Source organism: Zeugodacus cucurbitae, chromosome 4 (genome assembly GCF_028554725.1).
Source record: "Zeugodacus cucurbitae isolate PBARC_wt_2022May chromosome 4, idZeuCucr1.2, whole genome shotgun sequence".
NCBI classification, from domain to species: Eukaryota; Metazoa; Arthropoda; class Insecta; order Diptera; family Tephritidae; genus Zeugodacus; species Zeugodacus cucurbitae.
The window spans coordinates 29,525,357-29,537,925 of record NC_071669.1 but is presented as its reverse complement, the minus strand read 5'-3'; the positions used below and the strand labels follow the sequence as shown (position 1 = coordinate 29,537,925).

At 30.8% G+C, this 12,569-nt stretch overlaps 1 protein-coding gene across 1 annotated transcript in view; it reads right to left on the bottom strand.

Moving 5' to 3' along the window:
• LOC128921453 (putative esterase F42H10.6) overlaps positions 1–12,569 on the bottom strand; it is a 28,756-nt gene that overhangs the window by 3,617 nt on the left and 12,570 nt on the right. The window contains exon 2 of the mRNA XM_054229191.1: positions 9,424–9,670. Within this exon, the coding sequence (XP_054085166.1) occupies positions 9,424–9,670 (247 nt within the window). The remainder of the gene's footprint in view (positions 1–9,423; positions 9,671–12,569) is intronic.

Here is a 12,569-nt window from a genome sequence, read left to right as displayed (position 1 = left end):
TCTGGAGGTTCCTCTGAGGATATAAGTAATCGCATAGAAAAAGCAAAACAAGCATTTGGAATGCTCAAAAATATTTGGAAGTCTCAACAGTTATCCATTCGAACAAAAGTGCGTTTGTTTGACCCCAACATAAAATCTGTTTTGCTGTATGGCTGTGAGACTTGGAATGTCATCACCAGGGACTACAAACCTTCGTCAACCGTTGCCTTCGAAGAATACTATGCATTTACTGGCCGGATATAATCTCCAATGAAACGCTATGGAGACGCACGCAACAAACCCCACTGCGTCTCGAAATTCTCAAACGTAAGTGGGCGTGGATCGGGCACACTTTGCGCAAACCTGTAAACGATATAGCAAGAAATGCTATTGATTGGAACCCGCCTGGACAGAGGCGAGTTGGCAGACCTGCTCATACGTGGAGAAGACAGTTGGAGGCTGACTTCAGACCTACAGGAAAAAGTTGGGGCGAAATAAAGCGTATGGCATGTGACAGAAATGGTTGGAACTGTTTTACTGTGGCCCTATGCGCCTTGCAGGAGTAACAGGACTATATATATATATATATTGTAAACACCATGTAAATAAAGCATTCCCATGAATTTTTATTTCCACACGAAAGATAATTTCGTATTATAAATTTCTTGTGAATGAAATCATATACTCAAATTTCGGCATTCTGTCGCAAATGTCTTTGTATTTGTTTCGTACCTGGTGCTCCAACTAATTATCGAACTGCATTCAATTCGCAACAGCTTTTTCCAAAGGAGACAATGGTATCTGTTTATTAAGTCCTCCTCTTGTTGCTCTAGTTTCGGACTTGTTGTGTACCTTTTTTTCTTTGTTATCTTAAGTATAGCCTTAGATATAAAACTGCAATTTTATTAATGCCAACCATCTTCCACCACCACCACGCTCCCAAATATAGCAACGACAAAGAACGACTGTTTCTATGTCGTTTCTAATTGGGGAATCTCAATTTATTTTTGATAAATGTCAATAACGACAACAGGAATGCCAAATATGCGTTATTTCGTTTTAAAACGATAACGACAACGGGAATAGGGCCGATTATAAAGTGAAGGAATCAGTTGGAATTCAAAATTGAGTTATATGGGAAGTAAGCGTGGTTGTAAACCGATTTCGCCCATATTCAGTCCGTTTCATCAGGGTGTCAAGAAAGTATTATGTACCGCATTTGATTGAAATCGGTCGAGTAGTCTTTGAGATATGGTTTTTGGCCCATAAGTGGTCGACGCCACGCCCATTTTTCATTTTTTAATCTGACATTAGCTCTCCTCTGCCATTTCTTCTGTAAAATTTAGTGTTTCTGAGGTTTTAAGTTAGTGAATTAACGCACTTTTAATAATTTTCAACCTAACCTTTGCATGGGATGTGGGTATAATAGGGAAGTGACGTGACTGCAGAAAGTTTGGTTTATATTTGGTGGATTGCGAGATATATACAAAAAACCAATTTGGAGGCGGGGCCACGCCTACTTTGAAGTACCAAATTTTACTTCCATAACTTTATTTATGGTTTAGTTATGACACTTTATACGTTTTCGGTTTTCGACATTTTGTGGGCGTGGCAATGGTCCGATTTTCAATACCAATACCAACCTCCTCATTGTGCCAACGAAAATGTATACCAATTCGAATCCAGTCGTCATCCTGATAATTTATATATATATAACCCCATATCTAACTTTTTTATTTCTGAGTGATTCAAACAACCGTTGTGAACAAAACTATAATACTCTGTGCAACATGCAACAGCTATGCAAATGCGGAAAACTTGTAGCGAAAAAGAAGTAGTTGCAGAAAGAATTTGGAAACAAAATTCAATTTAATGGAGCTACATTGTAATTCAAGTCATAATTTGTATATATTTCTATGATTCTTATTTTATAAAAGTTTGGTTTTTATCAAATTAAAATAAATAAACGATTTTTATGTTCATTCATCTTTAAGTTCATAAATGCAAATGAAACAGGAACAAAATTTTAAAATGGGATAAGGCAAAAATAGATTTAAATGCGCCATACATTTTCTCAAATTTAATTATTCGTACTCCTATAATATAATCTTTGAATAAATAAATTGCGTTGTTAAATAATATATTATTCGATTAAGTTTGTAGTTGGAAATAATTTCAAGTTATTATCAAGCTATAAAAATACGGTAAGGCACTAAACTCTTCACAAAAACTAAATAAATTAAATAAACAATTTTATTTATTTATATTATTTTATACTAAAATGAATATCAATTCATAAACTTCAAGTTATTTATTTCAAATCAAACACTTCTGAGAAGCTCTAAGTGTGAACAGATTTGATCCTTGATTTATATTTTTTAATTTTAATAAATTGTATGTCCTGAGAGTTATGAGAAATAAAACACTGAGTAAAAGAAAATATCGCGTTTTGAAAAGGATAATACTCACTATAAATACTATGTAATTAACTTGTTAATATCATTTTATGTTATGAAATGAACAAAGCTATATTTTTGTGGATGAAAATATTCCCTTTTGAAACAGACGCTCATATTTAAAGCTATTTTACTTTATCTTGTTCAAATCATAATTCAAGTAACAAAAATGAGTATATTAACACTAAGAAGAAAACTGGATACTTAGTTAAAAAAATAAAAATGTTAATATCCCCTTTTGAAAAGTCACTCCTCATATATAACCCTATATTTAGCTCGTTTAGTTTATGACTTACAAAACAACCGTTATGTGAACAAAACTATTATACTCTCTTAGCAAACCCCACCCAAATTGTTTTCAGTTGGTAGGGCACAGAATACAAATGTTGAAAATCTCTGTATTGTAATAAAACTTACCCAACTCTACAATTTACTTTACTTAGTGGTACCTCTCACCTTTGATAGCTTAAGAAATTCGATACAAATACAAATTTCATTTGAAGTTGAAGTAAGAAGCTTTTACCCAAAATAGCAGGAAACTGAATGTTTATAAAGTCCGAAAGAGAACAGTAATTTTCATATTCCATATTATTAAATATATGCATTCCTAAGATAGATGCATTCTCGGTGTTGCAATCGATTACACATTTGTTAGTCATTGCCCTGTAGTTCGGTAACATCGGAGAAGAGCTAACGATATAACTAATTCCGAATCATTAGCACCGGTCCTAGCCCGATTACATGCAAGGGTATTTGATTAACGATTTTTACATTGCAATGTCCTACGAGGGTAATCGAGCGGTGCGACTCTGCATTACCAGTCATTGGTGAAAGGACTAGTTCCAAAATCGTTAGTGAATCGCTAGAACAGAATCACTAGCGTTTTCGTTAATTCAAAATGGCTAGTGATTTGACTAATTCGAACATGCTAGAGGTTTCATTAATTCAAAATCGCTAGCGATTCTACTGGTCCATTACCGCATGTGGTTCTATGCCTGAGAAAAACTTTTGAAAACAACACTTTTACAAAAAATAAAACAAATATTTACGAAATACAAAGAAATATATTTATTTAATTCATGTACAAATATTTATTTTCTACTATTCTTATATTCTATCTCCTCCCTTTTTTCGTCCTTAAAAATTATCTTACATTATATTATTCTTATTTACTAATTATTTAATTTCTTTATTAATATTAATTTTTTATTATTAATTATTTTAATTAATTTTTATTTATTATTTAATATACGTATACATATGTGTGCAAAATAAAAAATATTATTAGTTTTTAGTATAATAATGTTAAATTGATGTACTTAATATGTTTTCAATTATAGTAAGTATATACCTGATCTATGGGTAGAAAATCCCGCGATGGTTCTATGGTTGTAGAGATGGGTGATCTGCGGTGATTTTATTGTTGTTTGTGATGATCCGGTGTTGGCGCCTCCGTCCGTGGTTTTTTTGCCTTCTTCTTTTGTTGTGTTCTTAATCTTATTGTATTATTTTTTTTACTTATTAAATTAATTTTCACTTTTTTGCACATTAATTTTTCACTATATGTAAAAATATTCTATAATTTTCCGTACACAAATTACGCATCTTCCTCTTAGTCGGAAAAATGTGAAATGACGCGTCAAATTTTAGGAAAAAAAATTTTGTGACAAAAGAGACTAGAGAGAGAGAGAGCGCGAAATGAAAAAACAACTCAGAGTAGTGTTTTTAGGGGTGGGTTTTGCCAATTCATTTTTCGAATAATACCTCGTTGCATTACAAATCATTAGCGAAAAGACTAATTACTAGTAATGCATGAAATCGCTAGTAGGTTTAGCGTTCTAGTAATCGCTTGACACCAGCCGAACTACTGGGTGCTGATTGTTCTATGTCGCCGATACCTTCTAATTTTCCAATATCTCTCTCGAAAAGTAAATCGATTGGTATTTTGGGTAATTTACTTTTTCGAATAATTTACTTTTCCTAATATATACATAAATTATCTGTTTTTATAATATTAAATGCATTTTTAAACTTAAAAAAATCATTCATTTATTTGCTTCAATAAAACATATGGATTTACATGAAAAACATATTTACATTTACATACATACATATGTATTTACTATGAAGAGAAAAAATCTTGAATATTCTTTTGTTTTTTTCTTTTGCAATATATTTTCTGACCATTTTTGTACGACACTTCAAAAAGTCTGACACCTGATTTGCATCGTTTTCATTTTTAAACCAGTGGATCAAGTAGAAGAGTTTATTTACTAAAAAGACGCGATAAACAAGAGAGTAAGTGTATTTGCAACATCGTAAAAAACGCTGCTTGCTTCGTTTCGAATTTTTTATCACACTCTCTGAAAAGTAAATTAAAAAAATTGTGCATGTGTAATCTTAAAGGTGATTAACTTTTCCGCGATTATTTACTTTCTGAGAATTTACTTTTCGAGAGTATACTGTATTTACATTGTTGTGTATATTCCCCTGCACGAAATAGTATAAAGGTTAATACACTTAAGTTTTTTGTTGGCACTATACCAGTGGTCGGCAAACTTATACAATCAAACAATTTAATTTGTGAGTGTGTGTGCGTGTTGAGAGCGACTCAACTGACCGAGTGATACATTCTACTCGTCCCGAACATTTTCAGCTCGTGATACATTCGGACCAGTATTGGTTTCTCGTAATCTTTTTGAAAATGTACGTGTGTTTCACACATACTATATACGGTATACGCATACGCATGTATATAGAAATATTGAAAATAAGTAAAGGAAGTAATGTAAATTAAATTTAAATTATTTACATAGAATACAATTTGAAAGCTTATGTCTTAATTAAATATGCTCTAATAATAAAAAAAATGAATGTAATATGCAAATTTTTAGTTTTACTGTAATAATTAGCTGCTTTTCAAAAACAAGGGAAACAAAAAATATATATACAAATTAACTTCCCTTACGTGGGAAGTATTAAAAAAATATATTATTTACCGCTACGCGCGGTTTTAAATAAAAGACGAAGTGTTGGTTTGAGTCCGCTCACCAACTGGAAGGAACTGACTTTATTCTTAAAATTGCTTATATTTATGTACTTACAATTCTATATGTAAAAGCTAATTATTTGAGATGCTTTGGCATTGCATTAAGTGATGAAATGCCAGAGCATTGGATTTCCAATTATTATCAAAACAAATAACGGAATCTTGAATTTTGCTTACTTATCAATATTGTTATTTTTATTATGCCTTCTTGTGAGGGCTACAAATATTGTTTGGATAAGAATGGATTATTCCATTCTGAACGGAAAAAGTGTTTCGAATTCTTAGATAAACAAAAACATTAATAAAGATTTGAATTTATGTGGTTGCATAGTTACAAAGTGTAAAGATTCAATTATGTTTATAGTTATGGTAAAGTTGCTGTGTGGAGGCTGTCGTTAACTCCCCCCTTCCTAAGATGAATCGTCCCCGATTCACTATTATTTTTAGTTATTTTATGTATTTGATCTAAAAGAGCATTATATGTGACTTCTTGCAATTGCAAATTTTCTATTGGTTTGGGAATTTCGTTAGATTTTTTGAATTTTAAAATTATGTAAGTTATGGAAAGTATTCCCAAGATTAAAATTATGTACCAAAAAATTGAATGAACTGTGATATCCTTATTCCTTTATGCTAAAATATTTATATTATCTAATTTTAACAGTTTATTACTGGTTTCAATATATTCTAAAATTTCAAAATTATTAATATGATTATTTTTAAGATAATTCCAAATTTTCGTTTCAATATTTTCTTTTTGGGCTATTTTAAATTTTGAAATGTCCATTAAGTCTGTAATAGTCATTATACCATGTTGGTAATAAGTTATGTTTTTTAATTCATCAAAATGTAAAATTGTTGGATTTAAAATTCCTATTTTTCCAAATGTTATTGTATTTATTATATTTTGTAGTTCATCTATAATGTATTGATTTCTTTTTCTTTTAATTTTTTTGGCTGTATTATCTCCTTTTATATTATTTATGTTATCAGTTAATTCTGTTATTACTTTAAAAATTTCTGAATTTGTAGTAAATTGTTTATTGTTATTTATTATTAAATCATTTAATCTATCATTTATTTTTATGAAATCGTCATGGTCTAGAGTTCCCGCTATCCATTTCCAAAGTGTCCCTAATTCATTTATTCCTCGTTTTTGTCTAACATGGTTTTGTTTTAACTGTCCTAATAAAGTTTCGATTAATAATATTTCTGATTCTGTTTCTTGAGTGGTAAATTCTATATTATCTTGATTATCTATCTCATATTTGATACTGTCATAAAAACTTGATTTTTCTTTTGCTATTATATTTTCAAATATTGTCAAATTAGTAATGTGAAATATATCTCCATATTCTTGATAAATAGAAACGTCTCCATTTTCAATAAGTACGTAGTCCTGTCGGGTATAATCTATGACATCGGCTGTCGTCAAGCCAATTAATAATGCGAAAATTGAAAGGATCATTTTGAAAACCTATAAGTAATTATGATTTTATGTTATCTTTATGTATAATTCTATTTCTATTATTTATTATTATCTTATTTCCTAAGTTTTCTTTAACTTGTTGTTTCTTATACCTAGGTTGTAATTTATTTCTCTCTCCTATTATTTTCTCAAAAAAAATAATTTGTCCGGGATGATATTGCTTGTCTGTTCTATGTTTATTATGAAACATTAGCATCCTGTGCTTGTTTTAAAATGTTTGGCAAATTTTCATGGTTTACTTTATTATAAAGTACTTCATTTGGTTTAAAATTCGTTACTGAATGTATTGTTGTATTGTACTGTTGCGCTGCTCTAAGTACTGCTTCTAAATTACTGACAATATTATATTCTTCTTTTATACATCTAGCTATTTCAATTATCGTTGAATGGACTCTTTCAACTTGTCCATTAGTTGTGCTGTGACGTGGATTACAAAAGTAAATTTCAATATTTAACCTTTGCATTAAGGATTTAAATGTTGGTGTGGTAAAGCTCGGTTCATTGTCTAAAGTAATTCGTTTTACATCTGTAAAGGTTTGAAGCAATTCTAAAAACCTTTTATTCGATATTTGACTTATCTTCTATATGTTTTAACGTTAAAAATTTGGAATAAGCATCTACACATGTGATAAATTTTAGTTTCTGTGCGTAAAAAATGTCTAAATGCAGCTGTTCTCCTTCTTTCTCCGGAATTGGGGCTTTGCCTATTGGTATTTTCTTAGGATGGCGATCGTATTTATTTTTATTGCATATCATGCAATTTCGTACGTACTCTTTCATTCTTTTTCTCATTTCGGGCCAATAATATAATTTCTCTATTTGTTTAATATTTTCATTATAGTTTCGATGAGCTCTATTATGGGTTTGTTCTATCAATCCTGACTGATCTTCTCTATTAATAATATCCATTGGAAAAAGTTTTGTAAATACAAACTTGTTTTGAAAAGTTTGTTTGTTTGTTTGTTTGCTTCTTGGATTTCATGTAAGTCTTCAACAGTGCAGTGAATCGCCGTCACTAACTTTGGTTGAATATATTCTTTTAAAATAGTCATTAAATTTTCTACTGTATCATATTCTATTAAATGCCTTTTATTCCCAAAGGTTTCGATTAACTCATGAATCGTGAACCTGTTTTTACACAATATAATTTGCTGTTTAAATTGATTTAATGGTTTTTGTGTTTCCTGTATTTGATTGTTTTCACTACTTTGTGCTGAGTGTTGTGAATCTTCTGATTCGTTTGCAAAAGGTTTAATTGAAGACGGGAAAGTGCGTCCGCTACTACATTGGTTTTACCGGGTTGGTACACAAATTTAGGAGCAAATTCTTCTATAATTGCATGCCATCTTTTCATTTTTGGATTAGGGTTACGAGGTGATAAAGCAAATGTTAATGGTTGATGATAAGTATGTATTTCCAAATTAGTTACACCGTAGAGATAATTTCTTAAATTTTTTAGTGCCTAAACTATGGCATAAAGCTCCTTCTCATTAGTCGCGTAATTTCTTTCAGTTTTATTAAGAGTTTTTGAAATGAAGATAATTGGTTTACCTCCTTGTGATAGTACAGCACCCATTGCAAAGTTAGATGCGTCGGTAGTTAATACAAATATTTTTGAGTAATCAGGTTGTGTTAATTCCATTTCTGAAGCCAAATTTAGTAAAAAGCCAAATTTTGTCTGAAGCCAAATTCAAAAATTTTGATTTTTCTAATGAAATTTTCATATTAGCATTTTTTAAAATTTCTGTAATTGTTTCCAAATCCTTTAAGTGTTGTGTTATGTTTTCCGAAAAAATAATTATATCATCCATATAAACGTGACAAATTTTTCCAATATGTTCTCTCAATATGTCATCCATTGCCCTCTGAAAAATTCTAGGAGCATTTTTTAAACCAAAAGGCATCCTCAAAAATTCATATTTCCCATTATTAACGGAAAAAGCTGTTTTCTCAATATCATTCTTTGACATTAAAATTTGATGAAATCCTGATTCTAAATCAATGCTTGAAAAATATTTTGCTTTGCCTAAATTAGACAGTATTACGTTAGTATCCGGAATAGGATAACGATCGGAAATTGTATGTTCATTTATTTTTTTATAATCAATTACCATTCTAAGTTTTGGTGTTCCATTGTCATTTGTACCCTTTTTTGGTACCACCCAAATAGGTGAATTATACGGACTTTTACTCGGTCTTATGATATTTTCATTAATCATTTTATTTATTTCTTCATTAATAAACGAGTTTACAGATAAGGGATATGGATATTGTCTGCTCCATATCGGATCCTCATTTTTCATTCTTATTTCTGCTTTCACATTTGTCATGAAAGGAAAGTTTGTATTAATATTTGAATGCATTTGAGCAATTTTTTCTTTTATATGTGTTTTAAGTTCCCATAATTTTTCATCCTGATTTTCACTGTTTGAACTTTCGGAATTCTTTACCGAATAGTAATTATCATTATCATCATTCATTTCTGAGCCACTTTCACCCAGTATCGAATAGTTATCGTTTATGTTGCCGGTAAATTCATCAGCTGGCGTTGTAGAACTTTTTTGTTCCACAATATATTTTTTATTTAATTTGCCGGTATTATCATCGGCTGGCGTTGTAGAACTTTTTCGTTCCACAATATTTTTTGTATAATTGTTATTATTCTGCTGGTATAACTCTTCAGCTGGCGTTTTAGGACTTTTTTGTCCCAAAATAAATTTTTTTTAGTATAATATTGCCGGTAGTTGCTTCGGCTAGTTTTGCGGAATCTTTATGTTCCTTAATTTTTTTATTTATACCAATATTTTTATTGGCAGGTTGAGCGGAAACTTTTTGTTCCTTGGGTTTTAAGTTTTTCCCAGTTTCATTTTCAAAAAAAATGTCCATCCTTTTTGTCTCGTTTTTATTATTATTTTTTTCCATATAATTTATTTTCCCATTGGGCACATCGATAAGTGCCTCAATTTTTTTAAGGAAATTGTATCCCAAAAGGAGATCAGATTCTAAACCTTCTATTTCGTAGAAAATTCCTTCCACCCCAAATATGGTTATTATATGGTAATATTTTATTATAGAGTAGCCGTTAACGGTTTTTATCCGTTTATAAATGGCTAGTTCGTTTTTATTATTATATACCCCAGGCTTAATGTAGCAAGAGGTTGCTCCTGTATCGACTAGAGCTTTTAAATTTTTTTTTTATTTTTGCGTCATATAATTTTAGATAGGGGAGTTCATCCCCTCTTTGCCTAAAAAATGACTCTCATTCATGTTATTGATTTTCTGTGTTTTTTCTTGGGGCCGAAAGCTATAATTCCTTTCTCTTGGCCGTTTTATTCCTTGGGTATTGGCCCTATTTGTATTGGCTTGAGTGTTTGTACTGGCCAATTGTCTTCCAAAATTTTGATATCTAAAGCCATTGTTTTGTTGAGGCTTTTGGTAAGTTTCCTGCCGGTATATTTTGGACATGGATGGATCTATGTCCATTGGCTCTGGTTTTGGCATGTTGTTCCTCTGAGGAAATCGTAAATTGTTATTTGGATAATATTGTTTTACTTTTATCCTTTCATTTGCAAAATTTTGTGCAAATCGGGCTCTCTGATTATTGGACTCTAATTCCTGAGCTTTGGCCAATGCGTCTGGCAGATCTTCCGGACAGAGGGAAAATATTATATCTCTTAATGGAGCGTTAAGTCCGGTTATAAAAATTTTAAGAGCTTGGTCTCTATTCTTTTTGTTTAATTCTTTTGTTATTGATGCGGCTCCACCATAAGTCATTATGGTTTTATTAATCATTAAAGTTAGTTTTTTGTTAACTAAATTGTAATATTCAATTACTGTCATTGAGCCCTGACGTAGAACACTCATTTCTTGTTCTATGATATGTATTGGACGTTTGTCCGAATACGCAAAATCGAGACGCGCAATTATCGCGTCAAAATTTAACACAGTACCATGATTGGTTAATGTATCATTAGCTTCCAGCGTAATTTTGTTACGCAAAATGGTGAGGGCTGCGAAGTACTTTCGGCTTCCTCTAACGTATAGGCTCATCGCATTATGTGCTGCTTCTCGCCAGCTAACATAAGCATTTATCCTTCCTGAAAATTCTGGTAAGGATTTTATAACATCCAGTGATTCATGACACTGAATATTGTCGTTTATTACTTCTGTCTGAAAATCTGTTACCCTGTGTGTTTCTATCTCGACTTGCGCTTTTAGCCTGTCAATTTCCTGCCTTAACGAAATATTACTTTCTGCAATTAGGCGCGTAATTAAATCTACTGTTAATCCTGCCTCAGTCGCCATTTTTATTTTTATTTTATTTTAGTTTTATTGATTAAAAATTTAAATATTTATTTTTGTTTTTATTTTTGATCCTTTCTAGGAAAGGTGAATCGCGGTTTCAAAATATTTTATTATTTGGCTGATCAAGCCTTGCTTTATATTCTTGATTTTTTATTTATAATTCTCTGGAGGGTCCCCCCGAAGGTGGTGAATCGCAGAGATTTTTATTTATTATAAGCGTCCCCCCGAAGGTGGTGAATCGCAGCTTTATTTTATTTTATTATTGATTGTACAAACCATAAATTATTTTTTATTTTTTCTGGGACACTTTTTCTCTTTGTGGTCCCCACCGCAATATTGACAGTAATACAATCTAATGTACTTAGGTTTAGTTTGGGTATTCCCCATAAATATATATATATATATGTATATAATTTATAATGTTAATATTATTTAATTTTCTTAGTAATAATTATTAAATGTCTAATCTTACTGCTTTCTCCAGTGTTATCCTCTGTTGTCCTCTTATTGTCCTCTTGTTATCCTCTTCTTATCCTATGAACTTCCTGGCACTTCCCACGCTGCTGTAGTCACAAATGTAAATTTGTATGTTGTTGTTGTTCATCACTATTATCATATTATATATTGTTCATTGTTTGCAGTTGTTGTAAATATGTATTTTTTCGTAAGTTTTTACAATTTAATTTGTATTGTTTTTTTTTTTTTTTTTTTGTTTTTGATAGTAACTTTGATAGTTTCAATTTTTTTTTATTATTTTTATTTACGCGACACGGCACGTTTCGTTAAACTTTTAGTTTACACTTTTAACTTTCTTTTTTTTTTTTAAATTTACGTGACTCTGCACGTTTCATTAAATTTTGTTAAAACTTTTCACTTCTCCTTTTTTTATTTTACGCGACACTGCACGTTTAAATTTTATTTAAAACTTATTATTATGCAATTTCTTTTTTTTGCATATTTGTTACCTCTCACATGAGGTTTTTATATGTGGGTTTAGACCACGATTACGAATCCTTTTCCGAGGATTTTTCGATTTTTTTCGTGGCCCCACGTTGGGCGCCAATTAACTTCCCTTACGTGGGAAGTATAAAAAAAATATATTATTTACCGCTACGCACGGTTTTAAATAAAAGACGAAGTGTTGGTTTGAGTCCGCTCACCAACTGGAAGGAACTGACTTTATTCTTAAAATTGCATATATTTATGTACTTACAATTCTATATGTAAAAGCTAATTATTTGAGATGCTTTGGCATTGCATTAAGTGATGAAATGCCAGAGCATTGGATTTC